At 39.1% G+C, this 21,590-nt stretch overlaps 1 protein-coding gene across 3 annotated transcripts in view; it reads right to left on the minus strand.

The window, feature by feature from the left end:
* CDK14 (cyclin dependent kinase 14) overlaps positions 1–21,590 on the minus strand; it is a 575,395-nt gene that overhangs the window by 123,284 nt on the left and 430,521 nt on the right. For all 3 annotated transcript variants that reach the window (XM_059396884.1, XM_059396886.1, XM_059396885.1), the window contains one exon: positions 14,077–14,125. In XM_059396884.1, the coding sequence (XP_059252867.1) occupies positions 14,077–14,125 (49 nt within the window). The remainder of the gene's footprint in view (positions 1–14,076; positions 14,126–21,590) is intronic.

The following is a 21,590-nucleotide window of genomic DNA, read 5'->3' on the forward strand; positions in this document are numbered from 1 at the left end:
GAAGTTACAAATGGCTGTTCTAGCACAGAAACAGTTGCTATGTTATAGAGACTTCTGTCTCATGATTTCTCTGCAGATAATACACATACCCATTAACAGAAAGCCTACCACTCTTAGAATGGCAGGGAGCTAGTTTTGTGCACAGGAGCCCAGTCCTAAAGCCCATTAGCATTGACAAGAACCTCAGGATGCCTCCCTATTTTGTTCTGTTGTTCTGTTTTGTGGGGATGCCAAGACTTTTCCAAGAGGCTGGTTTCTTAAAGAAAAACGTGGCTACCAACCAGCCCTGCTTTTGTCTCTCATTGTGTAGAGGAGATTATGGAGCTGGGGGCATGGGTGCTCTAAAGGTGGTTTGATGGTTAGCATGAAATAGGCTGAAGCTGTCTTTACTGAAATGAGCACAACCTTTGAGTTGCACCTTCCTTTATTCCTGCCTTTAACTCCACATTTGGCTCTTTGTGGAAAATGAGTTATAATGGAAGGGCTATCATTGCATATCCATGGCTTAAAGAAACATAAAATTGGCATAACTGCTAGAGCTCTTTATCTGCTTGAGTACTAATTTTATCTTTACACCTGAAATAAAAGAAAGATAAATGAATAAAGTTAAAAGGCTACACATCTATTATCCTCTGGGGTCCAACTACTTATAATTGCCAGATATACATGGGTAAGGGTGTTTTTAGGCAGAAGCTAGTGGTATGATACAAACTGTTAAAAAACACACACACACACACACACACACAAGTCTACTTGGGGTGCCTGGGTGGCTCAGTTGTTAATCATCTGCCTTCAACTCAGGTCATGATCCTGGGGTCCTGGGATCGAGTCCCTTATCGGGCTCCCTGCTCAGTGGGAAGCCTGCTTCTCCCTCTCCAACTCCCCCTGCTTGTTTTCCCTCTCTTGCTGTGTCTCTCTCTATCAAATAAATAAAATCTTAAAAAAAAAAAAAAAAAAAAACCAAACCCAGGGGCACTTGGGTGGCTCAGTGGGTTAAAGCCTCTGCCTTCAGCTCAGGTCGTGATCCTAGGGTCCTGGGATCAAGCCCCGAGTCAGGCTCTCTGCTTGACAGGGAGCCTGCTTCCTCCTTCTCTCTCTCTGCCTGCCTCTCAGCCTACTTGTAATTTCTGTCTGTCAAATAAATAAATAAAATCTTAAAAAAAAAAGAAAAAAAACCCAAACCACAAAGAAAAAACAGGTCTGCTCGTGTCTTAAAATCAATATATCATGTAATGTAATAAAATAATGTAAAAAACCAAAGATATGCTTTTGCAGATCATTATAAAAATATAGAAGCGTTTAAAAAATCATTCTTTCGGAACTTCCAAGAAAACTTTCAAAATGATACTGAGGTCACTTCAGAATGGATGGAACAGGGGCGCCTGGGTGGCTCAGTGGGTTAATCCGCTGCCTTCGGCTCAGGTCATGATCTCAGGGTGCTGGGATCGAGTCCCGCATCAGGCACTCTGCTCAGCAGGGAGCCTGCTTCCTCCTCTCTCTCTGCCTGCCTCTCTGCCTACTTGTGATCTCTCTCTGTCAAATAAATAAAATAAAATCTTAAAAAAAAAAAAAAAGAATGGATGGAACAAGCACAGGCTTTATTTTTAGTCGATGTAAAGAACTGTTTCATACATAGAGAGTCGGGGGGGGGGGTGCACTCCAAATTAAGGAAGAAGCTTGTTTGCAGCTTGACACATTTTTAGCACATTCTTAAATTTTATTTCTATACTTAGGAAAAACTAGCTATAAACAGGTGACCCAGCTGAGACAGTGACATGCTACCTGCCCACAGAAACAGTGCTGCCCAAATACCAGGCTTTGAAACTCCATTCTGGATACCCAAGAGAGATATGTTCAATATTCAACAAAATTGAAGGATTGGAAAATTGGAAATCTCTCAGATGTTCTGAGAGAGAGAGAAAATCCTGGGGGAGAGTCAGAGGATTTGGATTTAAGCCCACAGCTATCTGAGAAAGAATAAGCAAGAGAATAGAAGTCCGGGCAGTAGGTTTTTAGCTACAAAATCTAATCCACCTCACCACGGATTCTGGTGGAACATCTGTTATGAACTGATCAGAATTCACACTCTACTCTATACTATTCAATTTTGTAGTCACCAACCACATGCGGCTACTTAAATTAAAATTAAATAAGACAAAAAAATTCAGTGCCTCAACTGCACTAACCACATTTTCAGTTAATGAAGAGCCACATGTGGCCAGTAGCTACCATCCTGGACAGCACAGATATAGAACATTTCCATCGATGCATAAAGATCTACTGCACAGTGTTGCTCTGTCCTTTCAAGATCTGCTGCAGCTTCCAGAAATGTCTAAAATTTTAAAAAAAATAATTGTGTAGTTTAAACACTAGGAGGATTTGGTTCTTTAGATGAGAAACAGAGATTGGGTTGCGAACATCAGTGAATACAGCTATGGAGAAGATAGCCGGCTCAGTGATCACCCACAAAACATGCTGGCCTTTACAGGGCCTGAAGTCACGAGATGGAGGATGTCCCCGTGGAAATCTTTTTCACTTCCTTGGGGAAAAGAAGAGACATCAGAATTCTTTCAGGGGTCACAGCCTCAAAGTAAAGATGGGAGGTAGCAGAATTCCGGAATGGAGTAAAGCCTAACTTGACCGCTAAATAAAATTACAACAGTTAGTATAATTCAATTCCAATTCTAAGCTTCAGTCAAGGATGACAAGAAATGAGAAATCACATTTGTGATTTATGTTTATAAATAAAATGATGTGTCTCGTTCTACTCAGAGGCAAAGGTATAGAATCTGGTGTAATCCTTAATCAAGCAGCCTATAAGGTAGCTGAGCCAATGAAAACATTCTCCACCTAAGCAGATACCTAAAGCGGCAGCCGATCAAAGCATGGGGAAGCTCTGATTTCTTTACTGGAGATACCTTACTTGTTTTGCTTAAGGGGGGAAAAAAAAATCAGTTGCTTATCTCACTTTTCTTTTTTCTCAGAACACGCTGCCCTCTACAGGCCACATGGATATACACATACTTAAAGATCTGCATGAATAAGGGTTCAGTTATATCCAAAGGTAGCAAAGGTATGACGAAAATGAGGGGAAGCAGTTAGTTCTATCTGTGGTCTGAAAGGCTTTAGGATCAAACTGAGAAACAATCAACACTTATAAACCTTTAATAAACCCTACCTCATCACCTGACATAAATACGAGAACTCGTAAATAGTACTATAGTCCTATCATGGCATTTTCCTGGAGAAGTTTAAAGGTATGTTGACAATCATTTTCCCTTTGTTTTAATGAGGGAGGGGAGGATGTGGAGGAAAGAGGAAGAAAAATGGGTGATGTGGTTTGACAGCTTTCACTACATCTCCAAAGTATACCAGTTTTGATCTAAAACTCCATATATTAAGACTAGGCTGAGTTGGGAGGTAAAAGCCAATGAAGGAATACACATGATTTTATCCCTGCTAAGAGTTTAATCTTTTAAACCTTGGCTGCAATGAAGTGGACAAATTCTGGCCTAAGAAATGAGAACTACCCTTCATCTTGACTTCAAATCATTTTTTTCCCCATAGTCGTGCCATAAATACACACACAAACACTCTCTCTCTCTTTCCTTTTCTCTCTCTCTCTCTCTCTCTCACACACACAGCTGGTATGTTTATTGGTTTAGTCACTAAAGGATTTAGCTGGACAAACATCACAAAGATGATGACTGATTTAATTGAATTTATGATCAAATGTTTTCCATTGCAGGAAGAGTGGGAAATCACTTATGGGGCGATTTAAATAATTTAAGGGAAGTTCTCTATTTGGCATTATGTTTGTATATCAAGTCTTGAGGGATTATATACAGCTGAGGCCTAGCAAATAACTCACATAGAGATACACAAGATACACCATGTAACAATGCAACAAGGGGCAGAATATTGATCCCTTTGTGCACATTTCTATTCACTTGTATGTCGTTGACAGTCTGAGTAAGGACATCCACACACATGAGACTTCAATTATAAATCACCACTAGATTCTCCAAAATGTCTGAATTATCTAAACATGCTCTTTTAGGTAAAACAATAACTGATTTGGGGGTTGTATGCATGTCTGCTTATGGCGCTTTAACATAACTTTGTTGTTAAAGACATAATGAAATCTATTGTTAAAGTCACTCCCATGATGACTATAACAAGGTAACATGTGATTAGTGCTTTAGGGTATAGATGTGGCTCAATGTCTCAAAGAAAAATGCCAAGATACCTTTGTTCCCCGTGATAGGTAGCAACTTAAGGCCACGCTTTCAGCCTTCATGGTTTTTCTAGTGATAAGTCATTCACTTGTGCCATTGAGAAGTCCCCAAACAGCAAGAGTAACTCCTTTTGGTCTCACCACTGAAACCCCTGGATCAAGTGGACATTCGGTCCTAGCACAGCTGGGTTAGTCTTACCCATCAGTTCATGTATGAAGTGCACGACAGGAAAGGTCTCATAGATGCTTTGAACTTGATAAGTGTCTATGGGTTTCTTTCAATCTAATTAGGAAAACTGTCTGGTAGATGTGTTTCAAGACTTAGGGTAAATCACAGTTTTACATTAATTATGTACAATGCTATTTGTTAACATATCACTCTTAGGAAGGAACTGCTGGGAATGAGGGAATCTTATTTCTACATAGAAGTATTTTAAAAAATGATCTGGTGACCAAGCAGTTCAGCATGTGCTCCTTGGAAGGTAGAAGTAGTAGCCCAGATGTCTGGGGACCCCGTATAGCACTGGGATTCATGTTTAAGGACCGCTGCTTATTGGGAACTGAATGAAATGCCCTGCAGGGCAGGGTAGGACAAGCTGTGCAGAAAAACAGGAGGGAGGTAAGCTAACGCTGGCCAACAGTGCCCCATCATTTACACCCATACCTTATTCAGTCTTCACAACAATCCTGCTAATAGTTTAAAGACCGAGAAGCTGGGGTTCAGGTTGATTAGGGAGCTTGCCATTGAGTTGCTGATCTAGGATTGGAACTTGGCCCCTATGATACCGAATGATGCCGACGTCAGACATTTTCTTGCCATTTGTGCCAAATGAGCTTTTGCAGCCTTCCTTCTTGGTTCACATCAACTGTATCTATTGGCTATGTATTCTTACAAGGTCAACAGGACTACCGTCTACACAGCAGATACCGGGTGTACATATCAACATAAACTCTAAGAGCTGTATCTTCACAATGGGTGGAAGTTCCACTCAGTTTTATACAAAGTCTCCCCATAAGATAAGGGAGACCGTTGTCCAATCCTAATATTCAGGACAATCAACCAAAGTGTGGAGTGGGTGATAGAAGATGACATTGTTAAAATCATGTCTTTCTCCAGTGACTTCTTATGTTCATCTCAATTTTGAGGCTGAAAGTTCACTAAGTTCATAAATATTTTCTTAAAAGAAAATGATTAAAAAAAATGTTGAGTTTTTGTTCATATCCAGTTTTTTCCCTAATAAATAAAGAGCAGTAAAAACTGCATTTCTGTTTATGTTTCACTTTCTAAAAAGTGGTAATTTTCAAGTTCTGAAACTGAATAATTAACATATGTACCCACAGGGGTCCATGGGAGGCTTACTTAGAAAAATGGAGCCCTCTCAATAGCATCTCATATGTGGCGAAGAGGAAGCTGAGCCTTTATGATATTTTCTGAGTAGAGTTAGGGTAGATCAAGGGGAGCCGGGAACAACAGCAGAGAGGTGAATTCTTGAGGGAGTTCAAAAAGGGGAGAGAGCTGTGTGTCTAACCCCTAGCAGTTCCCAACAGAAAAGAGAGAGAGAGAACACGAACAGGAGAAAGGAACAGAGGCGCTTGCAACAGGCAGCGCCCCTCAGGAGGGAACAGCATGGCTTCTCGAGGGGAGGCGGAGGGGAAGGGATGTCTGCATGCTCTTCTGTGATACTTCCACGAGTTCCTCTGAAGATTTATTACACTTATTGGGCCCTCCAGAGCTATTGTCTTCTCAGTGTTTACAAATAGAAGACAGGGGTGAGAAGCAAAAATATAAGGAAGATCTCTGGACACTGGAGCACAAAATGCCAAGAGCTCAAATGCACGGAGTTTTCACAGCATCAGATATCCATACCTCTACCACGCTGGGTGGCACTTAAGATAAGTGAAGAGTTTACATGTTCCCCTTCAGCTGTGCTGCCCAGTATGGTAGCAATGTATGGCTATTCCCATTTAAATTAACTCTTAAATTAATTAAGTTTAAATAAACTTTAAAATTCAGTTCCTAAGTCACGTTAGCTGAATGTCAGGTACTCAACAGTCATAGGAGGCTAGTGGCTGTTGTACTAGGCAGTGCAGATGGAAAAGATATTCATCAATGAAGAAGGTTCTATTAGACAGCACTGGTCTAGAGGAGAAGGAAACTTTGGTCAGAGTTTTTGTTATCTCAGAGGCTATGAACTTTCTGGAGAACAATCCGTTTTTACCCCTCTAAGTGTAGGGGTAGCGGACTGTTTCTTCCTTACACATAAATTTGAGGAACCAGTGGGAACTAGGTAACATGGAACTGCCGGAGTCAGAGGCCTGTGCTGTCACCAGATGGGTCAGAGATCAGATGAACCAGATGTGTCTGAACTGGCAAGGACACGGATGCCCCCCTCTGCTCTGCCTTACCCCACGCATGCCTCATCACTGAGTAGGAAACCCCAGTACCCACTTATGGAAAGCAGAATGGGCCCCCAGGATGTCCACTTACTAATCCCTGAAGCTTGTGAATGTGTTGCCTTCCATGGCAAAAGGGACACTGCAGATATAATTAATGTTGCAGACCTTAAAACAGAGAGATTAACCTGGATTATGAAGATAAGCCTTTGGAAGCAGAGAACTTTCTCCTACTGGAGGCAGAAGCCATAGGGCAGGAGGAGAAGTGAGAGAGCTATGAGGCAGTGGGAAAAGCTACCTTCACTGATGCTGGCTGGACAGGGGAGGGGGCTGCGTGATGAGGAAAGAGGTGGCCTTTGCTGGTTGGGACTCCTGATGACAAGTGGTTAAAAAAAAGGAGGCTTGGCCAGGGACTACATGGGACTGAATTCTGCTGACCCACCGCCTGAATGAGCCCGGAAAGAGATTTCCATCAGAGCCTCCAGATAAGGCCCCCGCCCTGCTGATACTTGATTTCTGCCTTGGGAGTCCCAGAGCAAAGAAACCAGCTGGGACCACCGAGGCTCCAGCTCCAAGAACTCCGTGACAATACCACAGTGGTGTTTCACCAATACATCTGCGGTGATTTGTCAGGGCAGCCACAGAACACAAACACCCTGTTTTATATTTTGGAGAGGCAGAAGAACTTCTTTAGCTCACGTACCCTTCTAGAATCTGTTGTGGGAAACAGTGCAAGAAAGCCTAGTTCTCTCAGTCGCACGGCTTCCACAGTTGCTGCAGGAAGCTTGGTGCCACTTCAGAAGCATGGCTGGATTTTATTCCTTAATGAGCTGGACGGCAGAAGGAAGGTATTAGCTGTACCATAAGCATGTACTTTGGGGTGAGGAATCCAACACATCATCTGAAAGGATGAAAAACAATGGCTGTTGCCAGCTCCCAAGCCTGGCACGTACTGCCAATTAGTTAGAGAGAAGATGGATATTTTCTGTCTATCAGAAGGGAAACAAACAAACAAAAAAACCCCCTGTGCTCAGCAGATAACAAACCCAGCACAGGATTTGCCCTTGGCCATCACCAGGGGTTATTAATAATAGCGAATTCTTTGCTACCACAAGAAAAATACGGACAAGAAACCTCACAATGGCACAGAATGACAGAGGGTAATTTCCTGGGGGCAGAAGGAGCTGTGTGGGATAGGGTACAGAGCTCACCAGCAGGGTCTGGATGGGTGGCCAGGAGGCCTGTCACCTCTAGCACTTCGACTGTTGCAAACTGGCCTTTATCCCAACGGTACATCATCCAGCAGCTGCACAGGGGAGGCCTGAGCTGATGTGTGTGGTCGGCCTGCTGCAAACCCTTTCCCCAGGACAGAAGTCAGGTTTCTACTTCACCACAGCTCTCCTGCTGCTAAGAAACCTAGACTGGGAATAAATGGCATCACTTCCCAGAAGAGATCTCCCCAACGAGGGCTGTAGTGAGAACAGAAAATCAGATACCTATTCAATTGAATATCGGGGTTTTAAAATTGATATTTCTCTCCTAAGATTCATTTTGGCAGCGTACATTCTGAGCTGCAATTTTCAACAGCATTGATCATTTGACCTCACTGAGCGTGTTTTTTTTTTTTTTAAAGTTATAAAATAGAGGTGATGGTATGTATCCTACTTCCCAAGACTGTTTTAAAAAAACACATGAGATGTGGTAACATACAAGAAAGCAAATTCTACATTGTCAAATGCTGCCCAAGTGTTAATTACCACGGCTACCCCATCACAGCTCTGACTGTGGGGAAAGGAGGGTACATGAGGCCTCTGACAAGGTATGTTTCATCTGTTATCATATTTACACCACTGCTACTATTAGTAGCCAGGTCTGAGCCTCCGGCAAACTTGCCAACCTTCCCTTGGTTAGCTTTCTCCGTGTCCTCCTGGTGGATGCCCAACCCGTATCTTTGGACAGCCCTTGATTCCTCTTCCTTGAGGCTCCCACCAGAGCCTGGACCTCCTCTTTCCCCTCTAAAAAATCCAGTCTTGAATTTTCTAGAACTACTCCCTGGTAGGGAGCAAGGGGCTTAAGAGAGAGTAAACACCACACCTACATGATGCTTTCAGGACCTGAACCAGTGATTTACTCCTGTGAAGAGGAACATCCACAGCAATTTCTCTGAACTGCAACTTTGGGGCCTCCCAACAACACTACGAGATCGGGACAGAGACCCGCTTGGATCTGAGCATCCATCCATCTGTTTCCAAGGCTGTCATAAAGAATTGCATGCCAGGTAGCGTCCTGATGCTGAGCTCACATCTGCAAGCCAAGCAGCAGAGGACTGCAGCTTCAGCTCATCTTGGAGTGAAGAGAAAGGAATTTCAAAATGTCTGCTTTACAGCGTGTCACCCCAATAAACCCAAGCCTAAAAAAGTGCATTGATGATGTACAGAGTAATTTCTTTGAAAATACTGCAAGAAGAAATCTCCAGGCACTAAATAAATTAAAACTGTTACTTTGAAGTAAATAGAATTATAACAAAAATGATCAACAATGAAAAAAAAAGTCGAAGTGGAAGAGGAGTTAAAACTTTGGCTCAACTGCGCCTCCTAGTGCCAACAGCTGTTCTTACGTTCCTTTCACTTCTCTAAACTAGTATAGAAAGGGATAGTCCTTTCTTTGCAGTGTACTATTATTATCTTAGGAAAATTTTAGATCGACTTGGAACAATAAAGCAGAGTAGAAAGGACCTTCTGGTTTCCTGAGGAGGCAATGATTTAAATCTTAACGGAATGCAATCAGATAGGACAACAAGAAAAATAAGGACTTGGCAGCATAAATATAGAGTGAAGTGTGTTATTATTTCTTTAAAAATTATTTTAAATACATTACGTTTTATGCACATGTACCCCAACAACCAAGCAGGTCATCTCTAAAATGCGTTCTGAAAATTGAGCATGGAATTCAAGAACCCTTTCAAGGAAAGTGCAAGAATGTGAAGTTAGAAAACTTAAATCTTCTGAATTTGGGTTTGTGACTGCTGGTACATTCAAATACATGCAGGTTAATGTCATCTTCTCTATTCTTGCATTTCCATTGAAGGAGTTTCATGGCAATGTCTCTGTACTTACTACACATTTTAAAGAAGCGATGCTTTCAATTCTTAGGAGAAATTCGGTGGGACTTACCGAACTGGAAGGATTATAAGCTGAAGCAGAGCACGTGGATGGAGAAAGCAGGGCAAGGCTGGCCTCCACCTAGTCAAGTCTGTGGACATGTACTGCTTTATCTGCCACGAGTTGGGTTTTCCAAATCTGTCCTCTGTGGCTTTGTGGTTTATCCTTGGTTCTCTTTTTGCTCCTTTCAACCCTACCCCCACCCCAAATTGTTCAGCTGTTAAAAAGTTCCAAAACAAGCAAATGTGTTCCTGGAATCCTACCCTAACCAGTGCTGGAGAGCGTATACTAAGGCTTGCTTCTCCAGCCAAAATAATAAAAGATCTTTTAAGTGGCTGAAATTCTTGGTTGATTGCATATATATGCCCATGTCAGACAACTATAAATAGAGAGATTTGGAAGAAAAATAGGGAGAGTCTTTATAACTCCAGTGAAATAAAATGGAATGTTTTTGAAGGCAGTGAGAAAACAGTACATGTATTTATAAAATTAAGATGTGTCTCCCTTTAATCCAAAATCTCCTTTAAGCAGGAAGAGCCCACACAAATCATGCATGTCCACATGAGGGAATAAAAGGGCTTTCTTTTCTTTATTAATGGTTATTTATTATTCTCAATCCTATAATTAAGACTTCTTCTTTATATTATCCTTTTGAGTTTAGATATCTGTAAGATCTTTTGATATTTTTCTCCCATCACTGCTTTGTTCCCCCAGAATACTAAAAAATCCTTCAAAGGATAAAATTATGCCCATGGTTACTGGTATAAATGAAGTCAGGAGGGAATTGTATTGGTGTTACCTAGGGCAGACTTGGTCCCCCCCAATAAACTGGGTCACTTGTTACAGCTGTTCAAAGAGACTTGAGGATTCACTGCTCAAGAAATTCTGGCTCTTTTAGGTAGGTTAATACATCACCTAGCTTTAACAGCTGAGTTAATACATATTCTTAAAAGATATCCCTACTTAATTTGGAACAGTGACTTACTTTTTATTAACCTACCCATCTTATATTAACCCATCTAAACTGAATTCAAATTAGTTCTTATAAATTAGTTCACTTTATTTTGAACCTATTACTGCTGTACAAGAGAATTTACCAACTGCTCCAGTTTCACAATTGTGCTTGTAGACAAGCAAATTAGTTAGAAGTGATGGAGGAAAACCAGCACTTGCTTAATAGTCTTTAAATGCAGTTCTTCTGAACCTTGACCTCCCTCCAAAGTGACAGATGTTGAAATGTCGGTGGCTGCAAAGTCACAAGTCCATTTGGAGGAGGGATCAATAATATAATTAGGGTCTCTGAATTCTCGGTTTTCTCTAAATTTCATTGGGTTTTAATGGATTAGAAGCTATGGCTTGGCTCTAAGGATTCAGTATATAACACTGGTGCCAGAAAGTAGTATTTTAAAAATATTTTAAGTGATTTTTTATTACTCCGTGTTTTCTGAGATAAATCCTTAAGGCAACAAAAAATAAGACTTATAGGAGCTTAAAAAGTAGCATGGTTCTGAACAGGTTATGTTTATAATTTAAAAATCTTACCTCAAGTTCAACTTTTAATATTTTTGCTAAAATGCTTTAAAAGCAATCTAAGGGTAAGGCCCAGTTTGTTAGATGCTTTTGAATTAACTCTAATTTTTTTTTTTAAAGATTTTATTTATTTTTTTGTCAGAGAGAGAGAGAGCACACAAGCAAGGGGAGAAGCAGGCTTTCCGCTGAGCAAGGAGCCTGATGTGGAACTCAATCCCAGGAGTTCCTAATTCTAATTTTATTTTAAAGCACATGTGATGTTATGGATTAAAAGAAAGACATTAACCACAGTTCTACCAGTTCATTAAGAATACTTTACATGGGGGCGCCTGGGTGGCTCAGTGGTTTAAGCCTCTGCCTTCGGCTCGGGTCATGATCTCAGGGTCCTGGGATCGAGCCCCACATCGGGCTCTCTGCTCAGTGGGGAGCCTGCTTCCCCCTCTCTCTCTGCCTGCCTCTCTGTCTATTTGTGATCTCTGTCTGTCTATCAAATAAAAAAAAAAAAAGAATACTTTACATGAAAATGTAAGATTTCCTTTAGTATTTTAGACCTTGATTTTGGTAGAAAAATTATAAATCCTATGTTCATAGAAAATGCAAGTAATAAATATCCCTGAAGATCTATCTTAAGGAAAAAAACTATGTTACTATTTTGCAAAGAATCATATTCTGAAGAATTCTTATTTGCCCTCTAAAGTCAAAGCATATTTACTGACACTTAGCATCTTTTTAAAAAAATCTGAACATTGTGCATAATGCACAGTTTTTAAAATTTCTAAAACATCAATACCAGACGACTGTACATCCTGATTTTCATCAATGAAATTAACTACTCTTGTTGTAACATGATCAATATCTCTCAGAGCAAAGTAAGCATGGGGTCTTAGGTTGGTCAGAAGGAAGCAAGCTTATCAGAAGCAAGCAAGTCAGAATTCAAGCAACACTTGAGTACTATTCCAATTTTGCTTTTCTTTTAGAAAGACAGGAGGCAACCGCATTTCCCTGAGGCATCCCACCGGTCACGGTGGAATGGCTGGATGAGAAAGGCCATTCATTCACTGGGGTCTGCGTGCTTGAGAGCTTGCAGTGGTGGATGGTACTGAATACAAGCTACAGATATGAATGGCTGGAGTGGGCCAGGTGTACACAAAGTGGGGTCATACCCATAAGAGGACAGAGGAAGAAATATCATTCACCATCATCTACACACACCCATCTCCCATTTTTTTTGTTGACTACTCTAAGTGGGTAAGGACTGCCATTTATTTTTCTGGGCAATTTAGAGGTCACTCTAGCTCGGCCCCTCAGAAGGAAGGAAATGGCTGTTCTCCACAAATGCTCTGTGTAGATCTTCCAGATGTTCCTGTGACTTCAAAGGTAGGGTTAGAAATTCAACTGCTTTATAAAGAACTGTCTCCTAAGATGGTTACCTGCTTGGACAAACCTTCTTGAGCAATCATGAGAGAATGTGTTTGGTCATTTAATTAAGGTAGGAACTGTATACTATATGTGGTACCTGGTGTATGAAAGCACTTAATTAAATTGTTAGACGGATGACCAGTGAAAGGGGAAAGGTGAAGGGGAAAGGTGAAGGGAAAGGTGAAGGGAACAAGAGTGAAGGAACAGGCACAAAACGTTCCCAACAGAGGGCATGCCTCCCAGAGGAGACTCCAGACATTAAGAACTGATTCTTCAAATGGCCAAATGCAAAGCCTTGTGTTAGACGAAAATAGTTATCCCAGTGCTCTTCTAAGAATGAATTTAATCAAAATAAATTGCCAAATCTTCCAAACAAACCACTTCAGAGTTTAAAGTACTCACTTCATGAGTTCCTCACAATAAGTTGTCTACTTGATCTACTGACAACATTTTTATTATAAAAAGGTTTTTTTCCTTCTTTTTTTATTTTTATAATTGATGATGTCTAAAATGAAACATGTTGTAACAGTAAAAACTGAGGCAATAATACCAAATTCCCCACAGACAAAATTCTGTTATGACAAATTAATTTTTTTTAAATCAAACCAGTCCCGGTTACCTTTTTCCCAGCATCATGCTTGAAATATGATCTCCACAACTAATGAGAGTGACTCAATCACTCTGCTTTCCAACTTTCAATGATTTATTAACACGTTGGCTTGCAATAAAAGATCTCTGAATAACTTGAGAAACCCAGAACTTCAGATTTCATCAAATTTCGAAACCAATAAATAAAATTATTTCAATGAGATCAGATGAGGGAACAGAAATTAAATAAATAGATCACATATATTTCAAGTGATACACATACTTCGCTTTCCAACAAGGCTTAGGAGAATAACAGATAAACTGAAAAAATCTGAAAGATCAATTTTATCTAGCTCCAAGTTTGTCACTGGCATTATTTAGATTAGAATCAGTCATAACACTGTACTTAGATGCTATTTTGTTATTGTGAAAACATTTCTTGGAATTCAGTTATGAGAAGATTAAGCATAATGAATTTTAGGATTTAGAATTCTCAAGCAATGCCACGTTGCTCTAAGAACCCAAACTCATATATAACAGCATCGGCTTAAGGTGAACATGGAGGCTGGTGCCCAGTTAGGGCTTACCAACTATTTAATGGTTAAATGAATGGATGCATGGATACTTGGATGAGCAAATGAAAAATGTCAAGACAAGCTTATTTGGAGAATTTGAAGAATTGAGAGAGAAACTGAGCGAGAAAAGAAAAAGAGAGCAAGAACAAGCACAAACTGTATAAAGACTTACTTATTCCATGCTTGCCTAAGGTTTTTAGAGCTGTACAGGGTAAAGCGTTCTGAAATAAAAAAGAAAAATGATAAGCAACCTTTGTTTCAAGTGTATACATTACAAGTATGTTAAAAAAAAACTCAATTTTTAAAAAAGACAGTGTTTGACTTAGCTATGGTTATGCTGGCCATGGTACACTCACCTTTAGATCAGGCAGTTACAAAGAATAAAACAGGAAGATCGTAACATTTTAAAAACGGAAGCATTGTTTTCTTTTGTTACGGTGATTTATTTCAGAATCCAGTTTCCTAATAATTATTTCTTAGAATAACTAAGTTTTAATCAGGTAGAAAAAAGAAACACAAATTCCAAACCTCCAAACTGTACATCTACTGAAGAACATTGACACATTGGTGAAGTAAGAACTGCTGCCTTCACTATGAAGATATCTCTGATCCAATACAGTAATGGTGGTTCTCCTTTCTTACACTATTTAGTATTTACATTTTCTTTCTTACATTTACTTGGTTTGGCTCAAAGCCAAATTACTAATCTCCTCTAATGTACCTTTATGTTTTTCATTAAGTCATCTTTACTATATTTTAAAAATTAAGATGTTGGTTTTACCAAGTTAAACAATAAAGCAGCACAGATGTTAATAATCTCCTCTCCTGCTCTTTATTTTTGACTCCTGAAGACACAGCAATTGTTAATGTCTAGGGTATGTCTCTTTCCACATATTTCTTTATGTTTACAATACAAACCCATCCATATATACATGTGTAGATACTATATTAATTTTTAAAGACGGATTGCACAATAAACAGTCTGGAATCTTTTTAGTATACAGCAGTCCTTCAAAGCAAGAAAACAGATTTAACAATTGTTTTAAGACTGTATAATATTCCATAGACTACAAGTATCATAGTTATTTAGACTATTTCCTACTGATGACAACTGAGATCATTCCCAGTTCTTTTCCCTTAAAAACAATGCTTCAATAAATATCCTTGCACATCTATCTCTGTATACTAATGCCGTTGTTTCTATTGGACAGATTTTTCCATGTTGAACTGCACATTTTACATTTTAATAGATGCTGATAGATTACTTTTCATTTTCCAGCAATGAAAAAATGATGTTTCTTTATATATGCATCCTTGGAATGCAAGGGTAGTTTAACACATGCAAATCAATAAATGTGATACACCATATTAATAGACTAAAAAACAAAAATCACATGATTATCTTAATAGATGCAGAAAAAGCATTTGACAAAATTTAGCATCCATTCATGATAAAAACCCTTAAAAACTGGGTATAGAAGGAATGTACACAATGCAGAAAAGCATATACATGACAAGCCCACAGCTAATACCATACTCAATTATGAAAGGCAGAAGGCTTTTTCTCTAACATCTAACATAAGACAAGGGTGTCCATTCTCAGCATTCTTTTTTTTTTTTTAAGATTTTATTTATTCATTTGACAGACAGAGATCACAAGTAGGCAGAAAGGCAGGCAGCGAGGAAGGGAAGCAGGCTCCCTGCTGAGCAGACAGCCTGATGGGACCTGGGGGCTCAATCCCAGGACCTTGAGATCATGACCTGAGCCGAAGGCAGAGGCCTTAACCCACTGAGCCACCTAGGCGACGTGACTCTCTCAGCATTCTTATTCAACACCATGCTACTAAAAGTCTGAGTCTGAGCAATCAAGAAAAGAAAAAAAAAAGGAAGAAAGAAAAAAAAATAAATAAAAGGCATCTGAATTGGAAAGGAAGAGGTAAAACTGTCTCTGTTTGCAGACAACATAATTTTATATACAGAATATCTCCACCAAAATACTATAGTGCCAAATTCAGCCCAGCTGCAGAATACAAAATCAATATATATAAAAGTCAGTTGTGTTTCTCTATGTTAACACTGAATTATGTGAAAAAGAAATAAAGCAAAAATTCCATTTATAAAGCATCAAAAATAATGAAATGCCTAGGAATAAATTTAACCAAGGAGATAAAAAAATCTGTACATTGAAAATTATTAAGACACTGAAGAAAGAAATTGAAGACACAAATAAATGGAATGGAATCCTGTGTTCATGGATTGGAAGAATTAATCTAGTAAAATCTTCATACTACCCAACATCATCTATAGCCCTAATAAAATCCTTACTGAGATTTCAATGGCATTTTTTAAATAAAAATTTTATTTATTTACTTGACACACAGAGACCACAAGTAGGCAGACAGGCAGGCAGAGAGGAGGGAGCAGGCTCCCCGCGGAGCAGAGAGCTTGATCCCGAGACGCTGGGATCATGACCTGAGCCGAAAGCAGGGGCTTAACCCACTGAGCCACCCAGGCACCCCTCAATGGCATTTTTTTGTATTTATACAAACAAGAACAAAACAATCCTAAAATGTGTATGGAACCACAGAAGACCCTAAATGGCCAAAGCAATCTTGAGAAAGAAGAACAAAGCTAGGGGCATTACCTTTCCTGATTTCAAACTATCTTTCAAAAAGTTAGAACAATCTGAACTATCTGGTACTAGCATAAAAACAGACACACAGACTAATAGAACAAAGGTGAAAGCGCAGAATTAAACTCAGGCATGAATGGTCAACTAATGTTTGAAAAGGAAGCCAAAATACTCAATGGAGGAAAAATAATCTCTTCCATATATGGTGGGAAAACAAACAAAAAAATGAAACTGGACTCCTATTTTAAACCAAGAAGAAAAATTAGCTCTGAAAGTATTAAAGACTTAAATGTAAGACCTGAAAGCACAGACAAAAACAGAGGTGGAAAAAGCTTCTTGACACTGGTCTTGGCATGACCATATTCATGGATTTTATGGATACAACACCCAAAGCACAAGCAGTAAAAACGAAAATAAACAAGTGAGACCGCAACAAACTAAAAGTTTCTGCACAGCAAAAGAAACCATCAACCAAATGAAAAGGCAACCTATGGAATGGGAGAAAAATATTTGCAAACCACCTATCTGGTAAGGGGTTAATATCCAAAATATATAAAGAACTCACAAACCTCAATAGCAAAAAAATCAAATAATATAACTAAGAAGTAGGCAAAGGACCTGAACAGACAATTTCCCAACGAAGATATTTAACTGGCCAACAAGTACATGAGAAGGTGCTCAACATCACTAATTATCAGATTAAAACCATCAAAAACACAATGAGATGTCAGCTCACACCTGTCAGAATGGCTAGTATCAAAAAGATAAGATAAGTGCTGGCAAGAATGTGGAGAAAGGGGAATGTTTATACATTATTGGTGGGAATGTAAATTGGTACAGCCACTATGGAAAACAGTAGGAAGGTTTCTCAAAAAATTAAAAATACAACTATCATATGATCCAACAATTCCATAGGAGGATATTTAATTTCTGATGGAAATTAAATCACTAACTTGAAGAGATTTCTGCAGCCTTACGTTCACCTCGACAATACTTACAATAGTCAAGATATGGGAACAACCAGTGTCCACTGATGGATGAAATGAATGAAAAAAATGTAGTGTGTATATGTAAGGGACAGTATTTAGCCATAAAAAAATAAGGAAATCCTGATATTTGCAACAATGTGGGCATTGTGTCCATTGAGGGCATTATGCTAAGTGAAATAAGTCAAAGAAAGATAAACACTGTATGATCTCACTTGTATGTGGAATCTAAAAAACCCTGAACTCAACAAAAGCAGGGAACAGATTAATGGTTGCCAGGGGCAGGGGATGGGGAGGTAGAGAAATGGATGAAAAGCAATCACAGGATATAAATTTCTAGTTATAAAATGGATCAATTCTGGGGAGGTAATGTAAAGCATAGTGACTTTAGTTAACAATATTACCCTGTATATTTGAAAGTTGCTAAGAGAGTAGATCTTCAAAGCTCTCACCACAGACACACAAAAATTGTTATCACATGATGTGATGCATATGTTAACTAAACTTACTGTGGTATCATTTTGTTATGTGTGTGTGTATATATATATATATATATATATATATAGACATAGACATATATAAAATCACTCTGTTGTGCACCTTACACTTATACACTGTTATATGTTTATTCTATCTCAATAAAGGTGGGCAAAAAAAAAAGTGTTCTAGCAAAATAAAACAAGGAGATATAATGTAGACAGACCAGTATGAGAGGAACACTTTAGGTTAAGTGATGAGGAAAGGTGAGTTTCAAACAAAACAGTCAGTCAACAAAATAAAAGTTCCCACTGGAAATCTGGTTGGAGTGTCATTAAAATATCTACTTATCTGAAAATAATGATGTAAAATCTTTGTACATAACCTTTTGGTTTACCTTTCCATTCAGAAAGGTTTTGTGTGTATGTCCTCCAATAAAATTAAATGGCATCTTGATTCCTTTTAAAAATTTCATACTTAAAGGCTTAAGTATTGCTTAATATTGGTTGGTGTCTCTTTTCAGTGTTGTCTGCTTTTAAGGAAAAGCTTTTAAAGGAGAGACTCTAAATGACTGGTATTGCCTTTGTTATGGTATATTTCCTGTGGAAGAATACCATTAAATAAGAAGAACAAAAAGAAATTTAAGAACCTGCTCAACTTCCCATTTCTAAACATAGTCTTTATCCAAACAGAATGACTGGAAATACTGTGCAATGATTCATTGGTTCAACTACTATCTATTGAGCAACTACTATGTGCCAGGGGTCCTTCCTGGTGGCTGAGGCTACACAGAAGGTATCACACAGAAACCCTTCATGCAGGCAGGGAGCTCATATTCCAGTAGAATGTGCAAGGCTGAAGTGAGCCTGAAGGACAGGGTGGCTGGAGCAGACAGAAAGCCCAGGAGAGAGAAGTGGAGGCTGAGACAGAGAAGGGACACAGGGCAGAAGACGGGCTCATATGGAGCCCCTTTGGCCTGTAACTCACCATCCATACATTTGCCTTTGAGAACACACTATCAGGAGCAAGGACAGAACTGGAGATCAAGAAAAGTTTTTTACAACTGTACAAGAGGGAGACAATATACTCTGGGCCCTAGAAACAGTGACTGCAGTGAGAGGGGGTCAGTCCGTCTGCAGCTTGTTAAAAGGCAGAGCAATAGATTTACTGATGGATTGGATATAGGCTATGACAGAAAGGTAGGCATTAAGATGAGGAAGAGAGGGTTTACGGATCTCTAATTTCCAAGTTCCAAAGATTGAGAATTTCATACTCAACTCAGCTGTCATGCCAAGAATACATGAATCTTTCCAGGATGATTCAGAAAGTACTGAAGGTTTTCATGGAGCTTCCGAGTCACCATTCAAGCTGGGATAATTGTTAAAATATTTAAGAACCTGCCAGGCATGGATTCTGACCCATCAGCGCAGAAACTAGTCATTATGCTCTAATGGCATGCATTTGCCAAAGATCAGACCTGATTCCAAATAGCCATTGTTTTAAAGCTATGGGTCAAAGTGCTCACCAACAATTATGAATTAAAAGCCTCAAAAAAACATGGAATGTCTCAGTTTACTCTCTACTAGACTGCATTATAAAGTCACAACGTAACTCGGCCAGTTGGTGTAGAGTAGAAACTTAAAGGCATATTCTAGGTTTGAGGATTCACTGACAAAGAAAGTAGAAATGGCGAGAACAGTTCTATTTATAAAGGTCTTTAAAAGAATTATTATCTCAAGTCTGGTATTAAAAAAGCAAGCTATATTTTTAAAAATTAATTACATCAAGTGTTCTTGTAAAGCAAATTTGATCTCCTTAACTTTGTACTCCCCACAAAGCAATTTTAATAATTTGCTATGATTTCAGGAGGAACAAGAATTCCATTACAGATAAAATGAATACAATCTTGCATTTACAAGTAAATTATTATTCTTGGCAATTAATGGCTGCACATAAATATAAGTTCTAAGAACTGCCTCTATTTAGAGTTTGACAGGATATGCTAATAGAATTTTTTTCCCCAGAAATACAATATGTCCAATTTAGCTGTGCATAAAAGCCCAAACTGAAACACGCCATATGAAAGTTAGAAAAAATAAGGAAGAATGAGGTCTCCCTGTGTTTACCTTCCATCACTACTCATGTAAACTCTGAATTCTTTTGGCAAATGTGACCTAAGCACCTGCCAGGGTGCCAGGAGCTGCACTGGACACGAAGTGGTAAAAGTCCCAGTTATAGTTCAGTGGCACCGAAATGTAAATACAGAATTACAAATACAGGGTGAAGAGTGCTGCCAGTGTGGATACGGACACCATCCCTTGGGAGCCTGGAGGCAGAGCCACTAAGTGCATCTGTTTCTTTTCCAAATGAAGACAGGATAAACTCAAATATCTGAAGCCAGCCCCAGTAAAACACAGGCACTGCTCTCTTGTATCCAGCATCCTTCAGATCTTAACTGCCAGGTACACAATTTCAAATGGAGGAGGTGCTACTATTTTATTTTTTTGCCAGGAACATGCATTACATTTATAACTCCATGAAAAAGTTATATTTTAAAAAAGCGATTTCCACTATGAATAAAAGTGATGTTCCATTAGAACAAACACGATATAATTCAGCACACAAGTTTGAAAAACAAAAAGGTGCTGGAATCCAGGGCTCTGAACCCATAACAGTTATCTTTAATAAAATATTCAAGGACCTATGAATGACTTTATCAGATTATTCAAGTTATTTGCATATGAGTATTTTACACTGTTATGCTTTAGTTAAGTTTACTCTGTCAGTGACTACCTGAATGTCAGCTTTCTCTTTCCAATTATGTTTAAACTAGAAGTTTAGAATGTTGTGATGTAAAGAACTGGCGAAACTCTGAGCATAACTGAGGCGTGCAATTAATTTAAACCTGCAGGCTGATTTTCACCTTCTCTTCTTGCAGGGACATTGCAGAGGACGATCACACGCAGCGGGAGGCCGGGGAGGAGGGCCAGCACAGAAGAAATCACTCGCTCTGCCACGGGAGGGGGTGGGAGGACAGAGAACTGGGAAGGTTTTCCCTCAAACTGCCCTGCTTGTGTGCTGCGGGTCACTGAAATACCGCAGGAAAACAAGCGGAGAACAATGGTACACGTTCTAGTGACTCAGCTTAAAAAACCTATAACCTCAGTGGCTTCGGGCATTAGGAAAGCAGACTGGAACCCACAGGAAGAGAAAACCTAAACTGGAAGGTACTCATTCGCTTATAGGGAAGACCTGGATCCATCAGGAAAATAGCTTTAATTTGTATTCCCCTCATTTGCTTCTCACCCATTTTTTTTTTTTTTTTTTTTGGCTTGTATCTTACAGGACACTGCTATGGTTTCTAACTTCAATAACAGGAAAACATATGAGTAAACAGTTACATCAATCAACAAATTAGAAACCCCAAATATGTTCGAAGGACTTGAGAGGTGAAATCAGGATTTGTAAGCTATCGCTTTTCTTTCTTTTTTGGGAGAGGTGGCAACAGAGATGAGAACTTACAAGTCTAAGACTTTGGCATACCTCTTGTAAACAGATTTAATATCATCCAACATAAATAATATCACCAAA

Source organism: Mustela nigripes, chromosome 4, assembly GCF_022355385.1.
Source record: "Mustela nigripes isolate SB6536 chromosome 4, MUSNIG.SB6536, whole genome shotgun sequence".
Lineage (NCBI taxonomy): Eukaryota > Metazoa > Chordata > Mammalia > Carnivora > Mustelidae > Mustela > Mustela nigripes.